Consider the following 23,837-nt stretch of genomic DNA (forward strand, 5'->3'; position numbering starts at 1 on the left):
ATTTGCCCCTGGCAGGACACCCAGGTCAGCAAAGAACCTTGGAACTCTTAAGTTGCAACTATTGGTGGCCAGGAATGAAGTCCTTGGCAAAAGAATGGGTTGAATGTTGCCCTGTATGCCAAGCCAATCAACGCGCCCATGCCCCTGTGATCTCCCTGAAACCTTTGGAAGTCCCACCATACCCTTTTCACACCATTTCCTACAATTTTATCACAGGATTTCCAAAATCCCAGGGTCACAATGCTATTTTGGTGGTTATTGACTTGTTCTCAAAATTTGGCCATTTCATCCCCACTTCCAAAAGAGTCACTGCAAAGGGTCTTGCAGACTTATTTGTAACCCACATTTGGAAGCTTCATGGATTACCTATAAAAACCGTCTCAGATAGAGGGACCACATTCACTGGGAAATTATTAAGGGCACTGTACCAACGCCTTGGGATCAAACCATCATTCTCTTTGTCCTACCACCCCAAATCTGATGGACAGACAGAAAGGGTTAACCAGTTTATCAAATTCTACCTATGTTCTTACATTGCAGCAGATCACTCAGACTGGGCCAAATGGCTACCACTAGTAGAATACGCCAACAATAATGCCAAGCACGCAGCAACCAGAAAAACACCCTTTGAACTAGTTTATGGACAAAATCCAGTCATGAACCCATCAAATGTCCCAGCCAATGTACCAGAAGCAGACACAGTAGCGGACACACTGGCACAAGAATGGAAGGAAGCCAAAGCAGCCCTTAGGATGAGCAAGGAGAGAATGACAAGAGACAAAGGAACAACCCCAGAGTTTTCTATTGGCAAAAAAGTCTGGCTAGATGGAAAGAACATAGAACTAAGGACCAGTTCAAACAAGCTAGACCCCAAACGCCTGGGACCTTTTGAAGTCACAGAAAAAGTTTCCAGCCACGCCTACCACCTGAAACTCCCAGGAACTCTGAAAATCCATGACGTTTTCTATGTGGGGTTATTGTCCAAGTCCCACAAATCCCCAAGTCAACCCTTCCCAGAAAGACCTCCTCCTGAAACAATAGAAGGAGAAGAAGAATACAAAGTGGAACAAATCATTGACTCCAAGAGACAACAGGGAAAATGGTTTTACTTGATAAAATGGAAAGGCTATGGACCTGGAGATAACTCCTGGGAACCAGAAGAACTACTTGAACACAGCCAGGACAAAATCAAGTGCTTTAACCAAGCAAAACTGAAAAAGGCTTGTGATGCTGCCAAGAGCCTTTAAGGGGGGGGGGCAATGTTATAACCCTCTAACATATACCACTGAATTTGCACAATTTTTCTCTTATTTTTAGTATTTTTTATGGACTCAATATCTATCTTTTTTCAATCACGTGATCTTGGCGCTTATTATGCCAAGATGCTGCGCTGAGATGCCGTGCCAAGGGCGCTTAGGAGAAATCCATGCTTCTGCACAGCCTGCAGCACTCTTCTTATTTCATTTTATGTTCTTCCTTTCTCATGTGCACAGACCATGTAGATAGCACCCCTTTGCATATATATACAGCAGGAAAAGTTGCTTGGAGACCCCAAGTCAATTTTACCTTGTCTCTTACTCATTAGAGAAGGTAGCCAGCCAGCTAAGTAGCCGGCCCCCAGTAGTCTAGACGCTCACATCCTTTATCACACTTACCACACCTCCCAGGCCTAAGGCCCTGTTGTCAGTAGTTAGTAGCAGGTTGCCTTATGCAACATTAGTATAGCCTAGTTAGAGTAGATTACGCAAGTCTTGCTTGTAGTAGTACAGCCGTAAGCGCCCACTCCCACCAGCATGTACCCACCTTACAGTGGTGTACAACAGGGTGCTTGTGGCTGTAACTATTACAAGGTAATGCTGACTAACTAACTGTCTAGGCTATACTACTGGCACTTAAGGTGACCTACTTCTAACTACTGATGACAATGGGGCCTTAGGCCTGGGAGGTGTGGTAGGTTAAGTAAGGGGTAACAGTATGACTACTGATGGCCAAACTACTTAGCTGGCTTCTGATAACCTCCTCTGTGAATGAGAGACAAGGTAAAATTGACTTGGGGTTTCCAAGCAATTGTCCCTGCTGTATATATAGACAAGGGTACTAAATAAATGTGGTCTGTGCATGTGTGAAAAGAAAACTACATGGGAATTTAGAAGAGTACTGCAGGTTGAACAGAAGCATGGATTTCTCCTAAGCGCCCTTGGCACAGCATCTTGGCACAGCATCTTGGCATAATAAGTGCCAAGATCATCTGATCAAAAAACATAAGATATTAAGTCCAAAAAAAATAGTAAAAATATTAGAAAAATCAGGCAATTCCAATGGTATATGTTAAGGGAGTATAACATTGCCCTCCCCCTTAAAGGCTCTTGGCAGAGTCACAAGCCTTTCTCAGTTGCAACTTGTTGAAGCATTGGATCTCCTCCTGGCTATGTTCTAGTAGCTCCTCAGGTTCCCATGAGTTATCCTCTGCTCCATATCCTTTCCATTTGATCAGGTAAAACCATTTCCCTTTTTGTCTTTTTGAGTCAATTATCTGTTCCACTTTGTACTCTTCTTCCCCTTCTATTATTTCAGGAGGGGGTCTTTCTGGGAATGGTTGACTTGGTGATTCATGTGATTTTGATAATAAGCCCTCATAGAATATGTTGTGGATTTTGAGGGTCTCTGGTAACCTTAGGCAGTAGGTGTGGCTAGAGATTTTCTTGGTTGCTTCAAAGGGGCTTAGACATTTTGGGTCCAGTTTGTTTGAATTGGATCTGATTTCTACATTTTTTGTGTCTAGCCAGACTTTTTCCCCAATGGAGTATTCTGGGATTATTCCTCTGGTGCCTGCCATCCTTTCCTTGCTCATCCAAAGGGCTGATTCCACTTCCTTCCATTCTTTAGCTAGGGTTTCTGCTACTTGATCCACCTCTAGTACATTTCCTTGGACTTGAGAGGGGTTCATGACAGGGTTCCTACCATAGACTAGTTCAAATGGTGTTTTTGCTGTGGTGGCATGTTTTGCATTGTTATACACGTACTCTGCTAGTGGTAGCCATTTGGCCCAGTCAGAGTGATCAGCTGCCACATATGACCTCAGGTAGAACTCAATGAACTGGTTTATGTGTTCTGTTTGCCCATCCAACTTGGGGTGGTATGCAACTGACAAGGAAGGCTTTGTTATGGATATGACATTTCTTCCATAATCTGTACTTGTTTTATTGATTACACAAGTAATCCTACAGTAAATAAAGTGAGATAAAGATGCAAACTAGGGTTTTCAAGGTCCCTCTATCCAATTGCAACCTTTGCAAAACCTATAAGCTTCAGGAATATCCTCAATATGCAATATCTTTTGCATATATGCTGTTTTCTCACTCATTTAAATATATATAAACTTAGCTGAGTAGATAAACAGTAACAAGTAATATTTCTCCTGTTTGTAGTATCTATTATTCAAGATTCTATCTTGTGGCTACACACAGAAATATTCAGGGTCCCCCCTGTTGCATAGGCAATTGCTCTGGCGCTTAATCAGCCCTTAAGCGCCAACGCACTAAATGCGCATTTTCTCCATCACCCGGGCATGTCACACTGCCGAATTGCTTGCGCTTAGGTGCGCCTGTTTGTGCGCTCCAGAATGCTGGGTCAAACTCCCAAAACGGACGACATTTGGCGGAGTTATGTCCCATTTACTGTAAGTACCCCATACAGGAGTATTATACCTTTGGGACTGTTTACTCCAAGGATGAAACACTTAGCCTTGGGACATCCAAGGACCCACACAGGTAAATACTGCCTTGGGACAAATATTAGGATCTGTTATTGGTTTACTATGTACCAAAGTATTGGCTCCCTCAAGTGTTTCAGTTACCACATGTACCTCCTGTGCCCCCTCTTGGTATCAATCATGTATATACTTGTTTGTGTGCCTTCTCAGGGTATAAAAGCACCCTGTGAAGACGCTTCTAATGCATCCATTTATCCACTCTTATATATTGACATATACACACAAGCCTTTAACAGCTTATCTGTGCATTTACTTTAGTGATTGACTCACTGTAAATAGCATAGGAGGTTATTTGGCACACTGAGACCATAGGCCAGTCCCAACAGACACAGGGTAACCTATTAGTGTACTTACTGCAACCCTGTGCCCCTTGACTGTCACAGTTGTTGAGTTCAACATTGAGTATAGTGCAACAGTACTGTAAGGATTGTTGTGATTGAGTGATAGTGTTTCAATCCACCATACCCCCCATATTGTAGATAGCTTTATCTATAATATCTCTTAAATCCTAGATATACTTTAGGTAAACCCCATAAGTCTTAACTTTTACTTAAGCCTCTATAAGTCCTATACTTATTAGGCCAATCCTATAAATCCTGTACATTAGTCAGGTAACTCTCTTACTTAAGGTACTATCCCAGAGACCTTAAGTATACATACTCTTAGTCACTTAGGCTTAAGTAACATTAGTCTAAGGTACTATACATAACCAACCACCTGCACTTGATAGTTGGTAGACTATTTGTTAGGAGTTGTTTATTCCTGATAAACCTAGCTTATATTGTGCCTATAATCTGTGCATATATTCTGATTCTTAATACTAGTTTTCAGTTATTCCCATATACATTTTGTATATAGTAATTCTTTCTTACTCCTGTACTTACACAACTCTTAACACAAACCTTGTCAAGTTTATTGCAAACTCTATGCTAGGTAACTTGAGTACTCAGTCTCTCAGGGCTGGGTTTTTACACATCTGTATTATCACTGACATACTTTGTATTAATTCTTCTTTCATTCCATCTGTCTGTGGGTGGAATGCACATGATAATCTGATCTCAGTACTGGCCAGGCAATAGAATGTTTGCCAGAATATAGATGTCAATAGTTTGTCTTGGTCACTGATTATGATTGCTGGTATTCCATATGGCCTAAATATGTTCTTGTGGAACACTTTTGCCATGTTGTGGGCAGTGTAGTCCCACCTGGCAGGTATCAAATGTGTCATGCACCAGAAGTGGTTTATCACAGCATGAATCATGTTGGATGTTCCTAATGATGTGTTTGATTTGGGTAGTGTTATGTATTTCACAATATTTCATTCACAGCTCACCATCCACCATAATCTGCATATATCTGACATTCTGATTTAATGGCCATTTGTCTCTTATTTCCATTATTCCTGTCATTGCTCTATGTAATGCTCATATTCACTGTATGTGTTACATATTGTTCAATAGAGCTCCTTTTGCTTGTTCTAACACTGCCTGTCACATGCTCATACAATAAGATCTCATGGAGATATTTGCTTCACAAGATTCTATCTATGTGGCTCAAGTACCTTACTAATCATTACATTTATATCTTTACATCTAGCTCATCACATGACTAGCTCTAACTTGGGAAATGAACCTTATTCCTAGCTTAGTTGAGTCATACCTCTCATGAGATTGCTAAGGTTTCCCTTATTTAGTAATTTCTAGTGGCACTGCAAATCCTGCTTATGAGCCATTCTGCTTGCCACCAGAATGACTCTGTTGTACACCACTGTAAGGTGGGTACACACTAGTGGCAGGTGCTTGGGGCCATAACTAATACAAAGCAATCCTGACTAAGTATCTAACTAGGCTATACTACTAGTGCTTAAGGCACTCTACTACTGGCTACTAACTGCAAAGGGGCCTAAGGCCTGGGAGGTATGATGAGTGAGACAAGGGGGTGAGTCTGCTATACTACTGGGGGTGTCATGAGCCTCACCTCCTGACATGATTATGTGCTGCCTGTCACCTCCTCCCTCCCCCCAATGTATTTGTCTGGGGAGCTCATCTGTATCCATCTCATCTGTTTGTATACTTCCTTTCTTCCATGTTTATGTTCTTCCCTCTTCCTTGTTCCCTTCTTGCACTTAGTCCGGACTTATTCTGCTCTAAGTGCTTCTATCTTGCTTATCTTGCTGTGCACCAGCCTGGTTCAATGTGTAGAGCTTCTGAGCCATATGCTCCATCTTGCTTCCAAGTTGTGCGGTCTGGACACCGTCCCTTCTCCTTGTATTTACCCCCTTTCACTTTTGTTATAAAAGAAGACTGTGAATTGGCTTGGAAACCCCAAGAACAATTCACCTTGTCAATTTCCCACTCTCTCATCTGTGTGAATCATCTCAATATCTCACAGCAGTCATTTCACTCTTGGTTGTGACAGGGGGCCAACTACTTAGCTGGCTGGAGAACCTTCTCTAATGAGTAAGAGACAAGGTAAAATTGACTTGGGGTCTCCAAGCAATTTCCCTGCTGTATATATAGACAGACTAGCTAATTACATGTGGTCTGTGCATGTGTGAATAGAAGACTACATGTGAAAAAGGAAGCATGCTGTGGGCTGCGCAGAAGCATGGATTTCTCCTAAGCGCCCTTGGCACAGCACCTTGGTGCAGCATCTTGGCATAATAAGCACCAGGATCACATGATTGAAAAACAATAGATATTGTCCTGGACATGGTCACATGACCAGTACAAGTGGTTGCATGCTGGCCCAAGCCCAAATTTGGGGGGTAGCAGGTGTAATCATGGGTTGTCAGCAGAGGAATAATAGGGCTCTATGGCTTAGTGGTCAAGCTGGTTCAATTCCAGCTAGTTCTATTTTCCTCTGTTTATGACAGATATCAAGTCTGTTAAAAAAAGTAAAAATAATAGAAAAATGAGGCAATTCTGATTGTATATGTTAGGAGGTTGTAACAGACTCACTCTAATGACTCACTCTAAGTGCTCATTGGCTGCCAAGCATTTCTTGATAGACTGAGTCATGTATTTAGATGTTTCTATTTTCAACTAATTGCAGTTCAACCCAAGAGCAGTCACATTCTATCCTAGTCATATCTGTGCCTTCCCACCCACCAATCAAATTCTTAGGAAGCACAGTCCTAAGCAAGTCTTACTCATACTCTGACTAGATGAATGACTCAGTAACCTTGCCACTCTAGGGTATAAAAGGGGACTCTTGCATACCCTTGGAGGGCACCCCCTTCCTACCACTTCACTCACTGTTACTGTTGACTGTCACTCTTGGGTTTGGGCTTGCCCCCCCTCAATTGTATGATATATTGTGCCTCAAGATTTCAAATAACTTAAACTTGTATAAGTGGATCTCCCAAGTACACATAGTGTGGAAAGGTAGTAGACCTGATACAGAGTTCTTAGGTTAAGGGAACAAAAGGCAATCATCCTCAAAGAAGGATATATACTAAGTAGCCAGTTAGTTCCTGCAACTAGGAGTGAAACTTACATAACTATCTCTGCCAAAGGGAACCTGAGCCAGTACTCTTGCTCTTACAGAAATATTGACTAAGACACTTTATGCTGAGAAAGGATATATCTGTAGTTGATTGTATTCAAGATAGCTAGACCCATAGAACCCTAAAGAAGCTACCTGTTTACTCAGCTTGGACATTGGGAATCTTCCAACTGAGACTCTGCTCAGCACCAGAGTCTCAACCTCTTTTCCCCCAATTTACAACAGGTAGCAGTCCAAAGATATCTATCCCAACTTGTGCTCACAGGTACTTTGGTATTATTAACAGCTTCAATAGTCTTTATGGCTTCTGTGTTGATGTCTTAAACAATGCACACAATACACAGGCATTACTGTCACAACCAAGACTTAACAACTGTGGTGAGACAGTGAGACAATTCACACAGATGAGAGAGTGGGAAATTGACAAGGTGAATTATTTTTGTGGTTTTCAAGACAGTTCATAGTCCTCTTTTATAACAAAATGGAAAACACAGTAAATGAATAGACAAGAGCAGTGTCCAGGCCATACAACTGAGCAGGAAGGTAGAACATATGGTTAAGAAGCTCTATACAGTAAAGCAGGCCAGTGTGCAGCAAGATAAGCAAGATAGAAGCACTTAGAAAAGAGTAAGTCTGGACTCAGTGCAAGGAAGGAAAAGAGAAGTGGGAAGAACATAAACAAAGAAGAGAGGAAACATACAAACAGATCAGATGGATACAGATCAAGCAGAAGGTGGACTCTCTGAGTACACGCTGGCAAGGGACTAGAGAGCAAACAAGCCAGTACACAAGTCAGGAGGTGAGGCTCATGACAATCACAAGATTGCTTTGTGGAGTTTTGCAACAGAGCCTGTGTAGGCTGCAAAACTTATACTGGGCTGTCCAGGCTGGGTTTGCATGTTTATCCTATGTCCACACATGTACACTCCATTGGTAATACATAGTTTGGCGCTTGCCCTGTTGTTTGTCTTTCCATCCATACCACACCCATTGCAAGCCCACCATCACTTGCAGCACCATTCACTTGTGTTTCTCTGTTTTTTCTGTTTTGTTGTTTGTTCACCAATTCCTATTGCTCATTTCAGTCTTAGGCTGTTGCTGCCAATCCTTCCTTGTGGCCCACCAGGTCAACCCACTTTTGTTCATACCCCCACCCCCTATTGTTTAGTCCTGCTTGCCTCCTTAGTCCTACCTCTTATGTTCTTTTGACACCACTAAATGGCTCCACACACCAAGCCTCCCCCATGCTGCAACAGTTGCATCATGCAAGGCAGGACATCCAAGTGCAACCAGAGGAGCCCATGCTCTATGTGCATCAACAAGGATACATTACCCCTGTGTCAGTACAGCGCCAGCTCACCCCTCACTCACCCACGCATAGACCCTTCCAGCTCTCTGGCGTCACCCACCCCTGCCCTGCATTGCAATACCACTTGCAGCATCAGGCAACCCATTGACAGAGACAAGCCATTGGTTTGCCCAGCACCCCCCAGGTCATTGCTTGCTCCCTCACTGCCTGCTCCAGCTGTTGGTTCCCCCCCTGGTCCTACTTGCACCATTGACATCACACCTACCCAGGACATAATCCTTGGCCCAGGCCCCACCCACACCCACTTGTCCAAGATTCAGCATCTGCATGCACATTTGGCTGCCCTGGAGTGTCAGGATGTAAATATCCTTGACCACACTCAGGACCCCAGTAAGTCTCTGCTTCCACTCCTGTTCATGCCTACCCCCATTTCCCCCCAGACCCTCTCCTGCCTTACTAGTGCATTGCTAGATTGAATTACACATCTGCTCTTTTCTTACATCCTCACATTGCCTCTTCATGTCACCACCTCATCCTGGCCCTAATGCCATACCTTGTTGTTTTCCCTCCTCACTCATACCACATTTCCATGTTGCATCTACACATGCTTGTGCACACCATTGACACTGCACTACACACTGTACACCTTGTCATGCCCTAGAGGCGTGACCGCCTTAGAATCCACTAAGTTGAAGAAATAGTGAATATATGCGCTATTTTCATGAAGATTTATGGATATATGCATCTTTATGCTATTTAGGCGCTGAGCGCTTATTATGTAATCTCATCACATGACTAAAGGTCATGTGATCTTGTTTTCTTATCTCTGGTCATGTGACCTTATCTTTGTTATTGTGTTTGTCACTGTATATACTATTCCCCTTGCTTGTTGAATATATAAGGAGGGTTCTGAGAGCCTTAAGCCTCAGAACTCAACCTCTTATCCCTTCCAACACTACCTACCCTTGGCATACAATCAGGTGCACCTTGAGTGTAATAGTCCCTGCCTTGGTTCTTAGCCCTGCTGTCTTAACAGCATAGTGCACTTAACTGTTATTGGTCTTGTCCACCCCTTATCTGGCTTTGCCTTAGAGCATTGTTAGATCCTACTAGTTGATAAGTCCTATATTAGGCAATAGCTAGTTAGGTTTACCTCTTGGTAGTTGTTGGCTCTGACATTAGGTTGAGTTCTTCATCACCAACCCTTGTGGACAACTAGGGTGTTAGTACTGGCACAACCCATCAAGAACTAGTGATCCAGCATAACCAGATAATAGTCAAAACTGGTGATTGTTGCACTAGGGGGTTATTGTTACACGGCTAGCATTGCAAACGTCCACCCAAAAGTCTTCCACAACTTCTTCTGTGTCACAGACAGTCAAAGACCTGCTTGTGCAAAACCTGCCTCTGTATCACGCCCATCCAAGGCTTGCTGATCAGTTGTAAGGAGCATTCAACGCTAGGTATTGAGACAGTGATTAGCGTAAAGAATAAACTGTGAGCTTAGTGGGGCCAATCATCTAGCCTCCCATCTTTCCTAAACTAGTAGTGAAGTTGCCTTATTTAGCAAGGACATTACTTAGTATCTTCCACATCCCTCCTTCTCCACTATGTCAACCCAACCTTCCACCTATGTGCATGCCAATCCCAATGCGCTGTCTGTCCCCACCAATATCCAGGAGATACCTGTGTGGGCCCAGGAGATCAAAAACCTCCTCCTGGCTATGAATCAAAACCTCTCCTTGGTCATAGGACAAGCGGCTGCCCATCACACAGACATTGGTACCACTCAGGCTACCCTCTCAAACCATGACAGTAGCATTACCAACCTTGACGCCCTAATTGTAAAACTTGGGGCTGATATTGCCAAAATAGGCACTGCAGCTGCGTCTGGTTCTTCTATTGCCTTGGCTACCAAGGCCCCCAAACTTGCAATGCCAGACAAATTTGATGGGTCTGACAAAAATAAGGCAATCTCTTTTAGGGTTGCTGTATCACATTATCTGAGGATTTCATATCCTGGCTCAACAGTGGATGAGCAAATTGCTTTCATTATCTCCTGCCTGGATGGCAAGGCCCATGAGTGGCTTGAGCCCTACCTGGAAGAAGACGTTGTTAAAGGGAATCCTGTTTCTTGGCTCCACAATTTGGATGCCTTCTGGCTGCAATTCAATGCACGCTGGAATGTCCAAAATAGGACTGAGAACTTCTGCGCCAAGCTGCGCACCCTCAAACAAACCAAGGGAGTCCAAGATTATTACAAGGACTTCCAGACCTATTCTCAAGGTCTTGGTTACAATGACCCCTCTCTCAGGGATATGTTCTATGATGGCTTATCCCACAAAATTAAGGAAACTCTCATGGTTCAAGATTATGACCATGCAGATGCCTCTGTAACTCTTGCAACTCTTGCAGAGAAGGCCCTTAAAGTGGATCAACGCCTAGAGCAGTTTGCAGCCCAGCACAAGGGTTCATCTTCCTCTTCAAACCAATCTGGAAGCAAATCCAGCACCTCTATGTCAACAGCAGCCCAGGGAGCGCCCAGGGATAAACTGTCTGTTGGGGAACAGGTGTATGCAATTGTGGATGGAAAGGCAAAGAAGGGGGTCCTTCAAAAAATTGGCCAGAATGCCAAAGGGATTGCAGTTCCAATTGTTAAGTGGAATGATGGCACCACCATGGACGTTACCTTCAAAACTATCAAGAAGGATAACCACCCAGCCACTGCCACCTCCACTCCTGCTCCCAAGGCTTCCTCCTCCTCCTCCTTGCGCAATTCTGGTCCTTCCCCTATGGACTTAGACTCTGCCTCTTCAAAAGGCAAAAAACCCATTATATGCGCAACATGTGGAGGTAGGGGACACTATGCCAATCAATGCCCCTCAAAATCCTACTCTGGCCATGAGGCCCATATCTCTGAGGATGAGTTGGAAAATGGGGACCTCTGAACACTAATGGGAACAGTGTATCAGAGGGAAATAATGGACATTTAGATAGCTTGGAAATCTTTTCTGTAAATAATATATCTCCTTTAATATATATTTTCAAGCTTCTTGCGTTCAACAAGTTCCCAACCCTAAGGTTACCAAGAAAATGAAGCCCTTCTTTGGATGGGCTATGATTGATTCAGGTGCTTCATCTTGCTTCATACACAAGGACCTGATCAAACAATATGGTATACCTACTACAAAAAAATCTGTACCATGTTGCCTTAAAGTGATTGATGGAAGAGACATTAGTTCCGGTTTGGTAGATTCAGAATGTATATTTACTTTAGAATTAGGTAGTCATAAAGAGGTTTTGAAATGTAACGTAGCTGATATAGGTAAACATAGCATAGTCCTTGGAATGTCCTGGCTCAAGTTACACAACCCTACTATAGATTGGCCTAATAAGCGTATCACTTTTAATTCTCAATACTGTAACAATTCTTGTCTTTCTGTTTCTAATTCTATCCTGGGAAATGTTGGTGGGACTTCTAACCACCTTGAAGGCATACCAGAAGACTTAGGAGGTGTTGAGGTAATTGAACCTCTTGAAGGCATCCCTAGGGAAACTGGAGGTACTGTGGATTCTCCACTTGAAAGTATTCCAGTAGAACTGCGCAATTTTGCGGAGGTATTTTCTGAGGACATGAAGGTGACGGAACTGCTGCCGCACCGTCCTTTTGACTTAGGGATTGATTTAATTGATCCTGATAAACCTGTTAAGGCTATGGTATACCCCTTGAAGGCATCTGATGATGAGGAACTTAGAAAACTCCTTAAAGAACAATTGGACAAAGGATTGATTTGTCCATCCAAATCCAAATATGGTTCCCCAGTTCACTTTGTCAACAAGAAAAATGGGAAAAGGCATATGGTTGTGGATTATAGATCCCTAAATGCAAATACAGTCAAAAATGCGTACCCTCTACCTCTAAGACAGTCTCTCATTGAGAAACTAAGGGGCGCAAAATACTTTTCCACCATTGACCTAAAATCTGGATACAACTTGGTCCGGATAAAGGAAGGTGATGAATGGAAGACTGCATTTAAAACCAAATATGGCCTGTTTGAATACCTAGTCATGCCCTTTGGGTTATGCAATGCTCCTGCTGCATTCCAGCACTTTATGAATGAGATATTTAGGGACATATTGGACGTCTATGTAGTAGTATATCTAGACAACATCCTAATATTCTCAGAAAGCAGAGAATTACATACAAAACATCTCCAAGAAGTATTGAAAAGGCTGCAAGACAATGCATGCTATTGTAACCTGGAGAAGTGTAATTTCTATGCGTCTGAAGTAGATTACCTTGGTGTTATTGCCAACGGTGAAGGAGTAAAAGCAGATCCTAAGAAAATTACTCAAGCAGTTGATTGGGCAACACTGCGCTCTGTCAAAGGGGTTCAAGAGTTTTTGGGCTTTATAAACTTCTATAGACGCTTCATACATAACTTCTCAAAACTGGCACAACCCTTATACCAATTACTCCAAAAGAATATACCTTGGGAGTGGGGCAAACGCCAAGAAGTGTCTTTAAAGGCTCTTAAACAGGCTCTAATTGAGTCCCCTGTTTTAATCCAACCTGATCCATACAAGGAGTTTTTCCTTGAGTGTGACGCCTCTGATTTTGCAACAGGCGCTGTCCTTAATCAAAAGGGCAGTGATGATAAATTACACCCAGTTGCATTCCTATCAAAATCCCTAGCACCCGCTGAAAGAAACTATGACATTGTTGATAAAGAGTTACTAGCAGTAGTAAGGGCTTTAAAGGAATGGCATCACCTGCTGGAAGGAACAGTAATCCCTGTCAAGATATTGACAGACCATAAAAATCTGGAGTATTTCCAGACAAAAAGGGATCTGAACCAAAGGAAGTTAAGGTGGATGGGATTTTTGGCAGATTACAACTATAGGATTGTGTATAGGCTGGGCGCACAGAATAGAAAAGCAGATATTCTCTCTCACCATGAAGACCACAAGTCTGCGGTTAAAGGGGGGGGTGAAACCCCTGTGCTCATAAGCCCAGAGCTTTTTATTGCAGCTATTCAAACAGATAGTGACCTTAATGATTTAATAAGGGACACTCTGCATGATGATAAAGCTGTACACAAAATCCTTAAATCCTTGGAAGAGGATATACCTGTTAAAGGATGGAAGATTGATAATGGCCTACTTTACTATCATGATTGGATCTATGTCCCCAATGAGCCAGAAATCAGGAAAGCCATCTTAGAAAGCAGGCATGATAACCCTTCCACTGGGCATCCAGGACAGTTCAGAACCTTAGACCTCCTTTCAAGGGATTACTATTGGTCAGGGATGAAACAGTCTGTAACAAAATATGTCCAAGCATGCAATTCATGCATACATAGCAAACACTCCAACCAGGCTCCTGAAGGTCTCCTTCAAAACATAGATTTACCCAATAAGCCCTGGGAGGAAATAACGTATGACTTGATTGTAGGACTCCCCACCTCAGAAGGATATGATGCAATATTAACAGTAGTGGACCAATTATCCAAAATGGTTCATTTTATACCAACGCACTCTGATGCTACTGCTGTTGATGTTGCAAACCTCTTTGTATCCTTTGTGTGGAAGTTACATGGGTTACCCAGGAAAACCATTTTGGACCAAGGCCCCCAATTTAATGCAAAATTCTTGAGACAAGTCTACAAGCAGTTGGGGATAGAACCACATTTCTCCACTGCATACAGACCACAAGTTGATGGACAAAGTGAACGCCTAAACCAGTTTGTGGAAATTTACCTACGCCACTACATCAACTATAGACAAACAGACTGGGTTGCGTCACTACCACTTGTGGAATTTGCATACAATAATGGGAAACACTCAGGCTCCAAACACTCTCCTTTCTACATGTGCTATGGTTATAATCCAGACTTCACAGTTGGAAACACCAAGGAAAGCCATGTCCCACAAGCCAACAACCTAGCAGACTTCCTGAAAGAGATCCAAACTGAAGCAAAAGCTGCTTTAGAAATTGCTGCAAGACAAAACGCGCAATACTATGATCTAAACAGAAGGGAAGCAACCAAGCTGGAAGTTGGTGATAAAGTCTATTTGAGTAGTGCCAACATCAAAACTTCAAGGCCTTCCCATAAGCTGGAGCATAAGCAATTGGGGCCCTATAAGGTCTTGGAGAAAATTGGCAGGAACTCCTATAAACTGGATCTCCCTAAATCCATGAAAGTCCATCCTGTCTTCAACATTGCCCTTTTACACAAAAAGCCAGTAGACAAATATGACCATGATCCAGTACCACTTCCCCCAGTTGTCACAGCTGATGGAGAAGAGGAATATACTGTTGAAAGGATACTAGACTCCAAGAAAGTGGGTTGACAAGTCAAATACTTGGTCAAATGGAAAGGGTATGGACCAGAGGATAACACATGGGAACCCAAGGCCCACTTAGCCAATGCCCCTGAGAAATTGGCTAAGTTTCACCGTGAACATCCAGAGGCAGCTGGACCTTAACGGGGGGGAAGTGTCATGCCCTAGAGGCGTGACCGCCTTAGAATCCACTAAGTTGAAGAAATAGTGAATATATGCGCTATTTTCATGAAGATTTATGGATATATGCATCTTTATGCTATTTAGGCGCTGAGCGCTTATTATGTAATCTCATCACATGACTAAAGGTCATGTGATCTTGTTTTCTTATCTCTGGTCATGTGACCTTATCTTTGTTATTGTGTTTGTCACTGTATATACTATTCCCCTTGCTTGTTGAATATATAAGGAGGGTTCTGAGAGCCTTAAGCCTCAGAACTCAACCTCTTATCCCTTCCAACACTACCTACCCTTGGCATACAATCAGGTGCACCTTGAGTGTAATAGTCCCTGCCTTGGTTCTTAGCCCTGCTGTCTTAACAGCATAGTGCACTTAACTGTTATTGGTCTTGTCCACCCCTTATCTGGCTTTGCCTTAGAGCATTGTTAGATCCTACTAGTTGATAAGTCCTATATTAGGCAATAGCTAGTTAGGTTTACCTCTTGGTAGTTGTTGGCTCTGACACACCTAACATGCATGTATCATGCATCCACTGCATACTGCTCCCTCCCTTCTGCACTTACTCCCCTTGCCATCATTGGCACCATTTTTCCTGCATGTCTATTCCCTTATGCCTGCTACACCAGCGCACTTGCTTCCAATATCTCATGAATACACATGCTATTCCCACTCCTTTTTTGTACCCTGGATACTCCTACACTCCTACACCCAGTCATTTTACCACTGGCATGCTCACCTTGATCATTTATGCTCCATTTTATGTCTGTCTTATCTCCTACACTTACATTTACATCCTTACACTCCCAGCACCTCATGCTTACACACCTCCCTTGTACTAGTCTACCATCAAGTGAACAACAAAGTTTGAGCTTCCCCCATCCCATCCAATTTTGTGCAGAAGGCTGTCATTCCCAGCAAGCAGGCGCCAGCTAGGTAGGCCCTCATCCTGCCAATAATCATTCAGATCTTTAAGTTGGGTCAATGTAAATATGTTCCAATGCCAATGCTCACAACACACTACCACCAACTGAACTTGGACTTGTCACATTTGGATTTAGATGCAATCAAGTGGAACAGCAGAGGCCAAGCGCTGGTCAAGGATGCAACAAACCTCTCAGACGCTGGCAAGTTATTCATGTTGCCAGATGACTGGGTGGATGGCTGGAAGACTTGGCTATGGTTGGCTGAAAAGTACCAACCCAACATTGCCCCAGCATGGCATAACCACTTTGCCATTGTGTTTTACAACCCATCATCCCACAGCAATTTCAACTTGTGGCTATGCTACAACATCACAGTCAGGAAGCATTGGATTGACAAAGATTTTGACCTTGGCACCTTGCAGGAAGGGATCTACAAGATGGTTGACTGCAACCTGGCTATGGTGGCAACAGGCTCATTATCACACCCTGCTCCCATAGACTCTGGTCCTTCCAGCTCCCACCACAACCAAAACATGTGTTTTTGCACTTGGGGCCTAGTGTCTGTTGCCAAGGACCCATACCCACATGGCTCATCCATTAAAGCCAATTGTTTCCACCCCTATAAATCAGCAGCCATTTCCCACACTCCCATGTCCTCCAACCCATCTGGCAATCCCAATAAATGCATATGCTGTAGCAGTACCAGCCATCCTCCTTGGGCATGCCAGGCTACCACCTGTGTCATAACCTCCTAAACCATACCATTGGATTTGCCCAATTTTTCTATTAATTTTAGTATTTTTTACGGACTCTTTATCTTATGTTTTCCGATCACGTGATCTCGGCGCTTATTTTGCCAAGATGCCGCGCCAAGATGCCATGCCAAGGGCGCTCAGGAGAAATCCACACTTCTGCGCAGCCTGCAGCACACTCCCCATTTCACATGTAGTCTTCTATTCACACATGCACAGACCACATGTACTTAGAAGTTTTGTCTATATATACAGCAGGGAAATTGCTTGGGGACCCCAAGTTGATTTTACCTTGTCTCATACTCATTGAGGAGGACCATCCAGCCAGCTAAGTAGCTGGCCCCTATTAGTTCTCAGACAATAACCCCCACTTAACTCATCACACCTCCCAGGCCTCTGGCCCCTTTGTCAGTAGTTAGTAGTAAGCTGCCTTATGCAGCAAGTAGCATAGCCTAGATAGAAGTAGATACATAGTCTTGCTTGCAGTAGTACGGCCACAAGCGCCCACACCCACTAGCGTGTACCCACCTTACAGTGGTGTACAACATTGTAAAATTGACTTTCTGTAGGCTTGATCAACAAGGAGAAGACTCCCTGTACTAGCACAAGGGAAATCACGTGATCAGGGCTACCTTGCGGGATATAATAATCAAAAATCCCCCACCCCCATGTAGTACCAAATTGCTACAAGGCAGATGAGTTCTGATCCCCTGCATACCATGTGTTTTGCCGGAACACAGCAGTTAGCAACCCTAGACAGCTGATTCACCCGCTTGCTAAAAACCTGCTCATATCACAATTGCCAGATCTGTTGATTTGTTGTAGGGATAGTCCAACACTAGGTGTCTGACGCAAGGGTTTAGCGTTCACACTCTGCGCAAAAACCACCCATAAGTCCTGATATAGGCATTTCCCCCACGCCGTCTTCATCATTCCATCCACATGCTCTGGCGTCCCTCACCCATACTCCTGCCCTACCAGCTGCTCCAGCCGTTGTTCCGTGGCAGCCAACTCCCAACCGCCCACTTGCAGCCTGTCATGACCTTCATTGGCATGACATAATCTTTCACTATTTTCTACCTTTTTTCCAAGATACTTTCCTTTTTTGGTATATGTTTATGACTCATCAAAGATCACGTGACATATTTGATATGTGATGTGAAATTGTAAATGACTCACTATTTTGTACTGTTGTTTTTGATGTGGCTTTTCTCTTGTATATAAACCAGGTCAAGTTGCTGCTAAGAAAGCAAGACTTGACCTCCTTGTCAATTCATCCTAAGCTCATCCTTACCCTTTGCCCAGGCCCCTAGTTGGCCATAAGTGCACTTTACTACAAACCCTTAACCCAGGCCTTGTTGCCCTCTACCTCTACCATACCCCTTGGGCCCTTGTTGCCCCTCTCTGTTTCATAGTCCATTGGTGATAGGGCCACAGACTTTAATCCCACTTGTATCATAGGTCCAAGCTTAGTTGTGACACTAGGTCAAGTCTTTCTACTTGTACTCTTGTCAACAAACAAGACCTATGCTTGGATAAGCACCAAAGCTTGAAAAGATATCACATTGTAACCCCTGTGTAATAATCAAAGACAGGAATACAAGTATCAGTAAAGCCGCGGGATAGCCCCTTGCTAGCAATTGTCTGCATACCAGGGTGTCTGCACCTTTAGTCATATGCTGTTAGTCAGCTGAACCTCTGCTTACAAAAACCCTGACTGATATCACGCTTGTACACAGCTGTTGATTTTAGTAAAAGGATTGTTTAACGCCAGTGGGAAAGCAAACAGTTAGTAGTTTGAACTATAAACCCGTTTACATCTATCTTGTCATAACCCATATCTGGAAAGGTTATTACCATATATATCCACTGTCAAAGATATATATAGTATATGTGATGCACAGTGATATATGAATAATATATATTGCTGGGGGACGTTGCACTCCCCCCGCCCCCCTAGCCGCGGGCCAATGTTAATGCCCGCGGGCGAGGTCTGAATAGTATATTATTATAGAAGAGATTATGTCATCCCCCCCCCCACCTCAAATCTGTAGTAGTTTAGTATAGTATTTGATAAAGGACTGGAGGGGGGGGAGGTCATGTGACCCTGGTGGACTGTCAGTCTCTAAGTCATGAGCCCTTAGAGTAATGACAGTTCTGACTGCATATATGTGAGTATATGCGGCCTTCTAAAGACTGTGGAATATCCTACTAGTAGGTGGCTTGGTCAGGAGACATGCCAGCAAAGGCATGGGTCATGACATTGCCCCCCTTTTAAGCACAAGTCTAGGGGACCTAGATCTGTGCAAAATAAGAGGAAAGCTACCTCTAACAGGATACCAGCACTGAATGGACAGACAAAAAATTTTCCATTTTTTGACAGTAATTGGCCAACAGTCATTGGCCAACTACACATGGTTCATCTTGATAGTCCATCCTCCATAGCCTTTAGTTGAAAGTAGTGACATGGTTGTAACTCTCCTCTTGACCTTGGAGTAGTTACCACCCTGTAACCCTACTTTCTTCTCTCTACTCTATCCCCCTTTTAGTGCAAGTTTTAGGGGACCTGAAATTGCACTGATTGAAAATGACTTGACCAATTTTCAATGAAATGCTGTTTGTTCAATATTTGCAGTCATTCATCACTGCCTTCTTCCCTCCCAGGGTTCAAGTAAGGCTAGCTGGAATTGAACCAGACTTATAGAGCTAGACCAAGAGCCTTACTGATCCTGAAGCAGATAAAAGATCATGAAGTAGGAGAGGTAAAGCTAGCTGGGGATGATCCAGCCTTTTAGCAGACCACACACTCTACCATCCCCACCATGATCTAAGGAAGTACCAATATTTGCAGCCATTTAGAGACTGTCTTCTTCCCTCCCAGGGTCCAAGTAAGGCTAGCTGGAATTGAACCAGACTTATAGAGCTAGACCAAGAGCCTTACTGACCCAAAGCAGATGAAAGACCATGAAGTAGGAGAGGTAAAGCTAGCTGGGGATGATCCAGCCTTTTAGCAGACCACACACTCTACCCTCCCTACCATGGTCCAAGGAAGTACTGATCAAACTGATGGAAAGGGTGCTTAACCATATGTCTGTGTGCTAGAGGTGAAGATCAATCCTCTCAAGTAGTCTTGAAGCAAGAGTTGACTGATAGGTAAGAAAGACTTCTTCCTTATAATGGAAAAGTTGTTGATCATTGAGTATAAGTAGATATGTCAATAGGTAAGGTTAGCTGGAATTGAACCAAGCTCTCCCCTCTCCAAGAACCTTATTATTCCTATGACCTAGATAGAGGGGGGACCCTAAACCCCCTCAGAAAGAGTAAGAAGTAGTACTCAATGTTGTAAGACTCAGTCCCTTCTGAGTAAGTAGTATGATCTTGACCTATGCTGACTTGGGAAAGGTATGATTACTAGTTAGATGTATGGTTGATTAAGCAAGGATAAGGGAATGGAAGCTGGACCAAAAGCATTCCATTGCCTGAAGGAGACCTTAATGTTCTGACATCATGATAGAGAGAGTTCATGATATCAAATGTTTACTCATGTTTACACACAATGGTCATGTGATCACCAATAAATGGTCACAAGTTCACACATTAAGGGAGCATGCCTCCCTGGACCTATCTAAGTTTTTGGGTTCAAAGACAGGGGGGAAAAACAAGCTGGTTTTTTTAAGCAGCTGTCCCCACCCCTTTATATACCTGGGCTTCACTTGGGTCTATATACATATTTCAAATTGCAGCACAGCCTCAAGAAGCAGTATGAGTCAAAGAAGCATCAGGGTCTTCTTTGATTAGCCAATCAGAAAGCAGTAAAAGAACCGGTGAAAAGAAGTTCTGGTGGAGGAGATACTACATTTGGAAAAAGTTGGAAGAAAAGAAGCTCCAGAACCTTCTAGAAGGGTGAGTCATCCACATGGTGTGCACAGCCACACTCCAATATGACTCATCCAAATTTCCTTTTATGGTAATCCTATTCCCCAATCCGGCCCAGGATAGCCGGTCACCCACACAGCCACAATCACATGACAGTGGCATTACCATGACAAATGGGACATGATTTGAAATGGCATCTTTGATCATGTGATGTGGCTATGTCAAATCAAATTCATGACTAATCCATCTTTGTCAGCATCAATTACATAATCATCAATTACATAATCATTGATGACTAAGCATGATTGGATTTGTCATGGTTGATTTGTCATCTTCCCAAAAGGGAAGGTGGACTTCCTTATTTGGTAACTCCTCAGTCAATACCTTCTTGACCTAGGTATTTCCTGTTTTGGCAGGAGAGTTACCATTTAAGGTAATCCAAGTACCAAGGGTTGACCTTCATTCTTCATATATATGATGCATCATTGATGTAGGGGCATTAGTCATCCCCACATCCCCTATAGGCAATACATATACACATATATATGTATATATATACTGGGTATAGGTAAGCAGCTTGTTTTCAATGTCATAACCCATATCTGAAGGGGTTATTACCATATATATCCACTGTCAAAGATATATATAGTATATATGATGCACAGTGATATATTAATAATACAAGTTGCTGGGGGACGTTGCACTCCCCCCGCCCCCCTAGCCGCGGGCCAATGTTAATGCCCGCAGGCAAGGTCTGAATAATATATTATTATAGAAGAGATTATGTCATCCCCCCCCCCACCTCAAATCTGTAGTAGTTTAGTATAGTATTTGATAAAGGACTGGAGGGGGGGGAGGTCATGTGACCTGGACTTAGAGAATATCACTAAGTCCAGCCATGTCGACCATAAGTCTCTTATATGTAGGAACCTGGAGGTTCTGAGTGCATATGTGCGAGTATATGCGTGCTTGCGGTCATGTTGGTGTGCAACATGAGTGTGTTGGAGGCTTGACAAGGTCAGGACTCATGGGAAGAATGGAGTGGGTCATGACATATCTGATTGAGTACCAATTTATATTGGGAACGCATTCTAGTGTTTGACCTTTTAGATCTTATTCTTTTTGCCATCTTCTGGCCCTATTCCATTGTCACCCGCTACCTCTATCTTGAAAAAACCCTTAACAACATCAACCACATCCTAGTTGGTTGCATCAATAATCTTGAAGAACATATTGCTTGCATAGAAGAACCAGGGTTAATCCAGACCATAGCCCATATCAAACACCACAAGTCCTTTGCCAAGCACCTCAATAATATATACAAGGCAGATCTTCAGGAACAAAAGAATCTCATTGCCAACCTTGAATCTCACAATTAAGATCTAGCTCTCACAATTGAAGAGCAAGAAAGGCGCATTGAGGAAAAAGACCAACTTTTAGTCAAAAAAGAGTTAGAGTTAGATAATATCCACGCATCTATCCAGGATATTACCCAAGACGGAAAAGGGTGTATTCACTACTACTGGGACTATGAGTTTTTTGCAGTATCCCATGACAACGCCTGGTTTGGGCACAATGGGAGAGACTAATTCAACCACATCCCAAATCCAATCTGGATGGTCTGCTCCATCCTCTCAAACCCATACTCCTGCCCCTGCGGCTATGCTGCCTCATGTATATTCTCCCATGTCTTTTGACCAGATGTCAGATTGCAAACTTCTTGATATGGTAGCCCAAAATATGATCATTTTGAAAAAAGAATTTTCACAATTACAAGGTGCCTATGAGGCCCAAAGTGATCAATTAGCACTACTAAGGGCCAAACTAGAGGAACATTGCAATCAGTTGCATAATCAACACATTTTTTATTCCAATCAAATCCAAGGAGCCGCTGCTTCCATTCAGGCTGTACAAGATCAGCTTATCCATCTATCTCCTTCTTGTTCTACAGCTCCCCCTCCCCCACCTCCACCTGCTGGCACCAATACAGCCACAAACATTCCTCCTGCTCCTATAATGTCTACCTCTGATCTGAAGTTTGCCAAACCTAATAAGTTCAATGGCAAGAAAGACAACGCCCTCAATTTTATTATTGCTTGTCAAGCTTATATAAGGGCAAAAGGAGCCAATTGCTCACATGAGGAAAAAATATTGTGGGTTACATCATACTTTGAAGGTGCAGCAGAAGATTGGGTTTGCCCATATAAGGAAAGGAAGGTGTTTAGGGGAGAGGCAGTCCCACTTTTGGAAGACATTGATACATTTTGGGCCAAGTTTACTAAACATTACGTGGATACAAATTGTGACAAAAAGTACCGCCAGAAGTGGAATAACTTGCGGCAGAAGGCCTCAGTTCAAGAGTACACTCAAGAATTCCAACAATACTCAGTATCCTTGGGCTACAGCAATGAGACCCTGTGCAACAAATACTACAATGGCCTTAAAAATGAAATCAAGGATATTATGCTATCAACCATGTTCCAATGGCGTTGCGCTACTGCCCAACAAGTTTATGACAAGGCAGAGGAAATTGCAAACCACATTGAATCTACTTGCTTGTCCAATCCACCCATCTCCTCCCCTACAGCTTGCACATCCTCAACTGTTACTTTGCAATCCACTCCTACTTCCACTTCTACCCGTACCCGTCTCAACATAGGAGATAACATTTACATGATTGATCCAACCACTTGTTGCGCCAAGAAAGGCGCTATAACTTCCATAGTACACACAACCTCTGGCAATATGCCAAATGTTAGATGGAATGGAGAATCAAAAGACACTATGATTCCATTCCCCTCTCTTAAAAAAGATGAACGTCCCGCCACAGCTGCAGCTATCAAGCCTATCATTTCTCCCACTCCTGTCCTAGCCTCAAATTCTAAAGGTCCAGGCCCCATGGATCTTGATGGGAGGGGCTATACAAATCTCACCTGCCATGTATGCGGCAGTAAGGGACATTTTGCACAAAATTGTCCCTCCAAGCCCATGTCTGGACATGTGGCTAATGTTGAGTGGTCTTGGGAGAGGCCCAAGGAGGAAAATTGTATTGAAGTGGTTTCTGATGAGGAGGAGTCAGGAAAAGGAAAAGCCAAGGCCAATTAAGGAGTAAGGCACTTGGCTGTATGCTTGCAGACTTGCATTATGTAAACAATGATTTCAAAATACTCTC

At 43.2% G+C, this 23,837-nt stretch overlaps 6 protein-coding genes across 6 annotated transcripts; 5 read left to right on the forward strand and 1 right to left on the reverse strand.

The window, feature by feature from the left end:
* Window positions 1-74: 74 nt before the first annotated feature.
* On the forward strand, window positions 75-1,247 carry RhiXN_01220 (Retrotransposable element Tf2 protein; the record flags this gene model as incomplete). The annotated part of the gene is made up of 1 exon (XM_043321039.1): window positions 75-1,247. One exon carries the CDS (start codon window positions 75-77, stop codon window positions 1,245-1,247), a length of 1,173 nt encoding a protein of 390 aa, XP_043180051.1.
* Window positions 1,248-2,356: 1,109 nt separating this feature from the next.
* Window positions 2,357-2,947, reverse strand: RhiXN_01221 (Retrotransposable element Tf2 protein; the record flags this gene model as incomplete). Its single annotated transcript, XM_043321040.1, has 1 exon — window positions 2,357-2,947. The coding sequence occupies one exon, from the start codon at window positions 2,945-2,947 to the stop codon at window positions 2,357-2,359; it is 591 nt and encodes a 196-aa protein (XP_043180052.1).
* A 7,251-nt stretch (window positions 2,948-10,198) lies between these two features.
* On the forward strand, window positions 10,199-11,536 carry RhiXN_01222 (Transposon Tf2-1 polyprotein; the record flags this gene model as incomplete). The annotated part of the gene is made up of 1 exon (XM_043321041.1): window positions 10,199-11,536. The coding sequence occupies one exon, from the start codon at window positions 10,199-10,201 to the stop codon at window positions 11,534-11,536; it is 1,338 nt and encodes a 445-aa protein (XP_043180053.1).
* A 400-nt stretch (window positions 11,537-11,936) lies between these two features.
* RhiXN_01223 (Transposon Tf2-7 polyprotein) lies at window positions 11,937-15,077 on the forward strand (the record flags this gene model as incomplete). Its single annotated transcript, XM_043321042.1, has 2 exons — window positions 11,937-14,933; window positions 14,985-15,077. The coding sequence occupies 2 exons, from the start codon at window positions 11,937-11,939 to the stop codon at window positions 15,075-15,077; spliced, it is 3,090 nt and encodes a 1,029-aa protein (XP_043180054.1).
* Window positions 15,078-16,111: 1,034 nt separating this feature from the next.
* RhiXN_01224 (Reverse transcriptase (RNA-dependent DNA polymerase) domain-containing protein) lies at window positions 16,112-16,792 on the forward strand (the record flags this gene model as incomplete). Its single annotated transcript, XM_043321043.1, has 1 exon — window positions 16,112-16,792. The coding sequence occupies one exon, from the start codon at window positions 16,112-16,114 to the stop codon at window positions 16,790-16,792; it is 681 nt and encodes a 226-aa protein (XP_043180055.1).
* Window positions 16,793-22,216: 5,424 nt separating this feature from the next.
* Window positions 22,217-23,770, forward strand: RhiXN_01225 (Retrotransposon gag protein; the record flags this gene model as incomplete). Its single annotated transcript, XM_043321044.1, has 1 exon — window positions 22,217-23,770. The coding sequence occupies one exon, from the start codon at window positions 22,217-22,219 to the stop codon at window positions 23,768-23,770; it is 1,554 nt and encodes a 517-aa protein (XP_043180056.1).
* Window positions 23,771-23,837: the final 67 nt, after the last annotated feature.

The sequence above is a fragment of the Rhizoctonia solani genome, chromosome 4 (assembly GCF_016906535.1).
Source record: "Rhizoctonia solani chromosome 4, complete sequence".
NCBI classification, from domain to species: domain Eukaryota; kingdom Fungi; phylum Basidiomycota; class Agaricomycetes; order Cantharellales; family Ceratobasidiaceae; genus Rhizoctonia; species Rhizoctonia solani.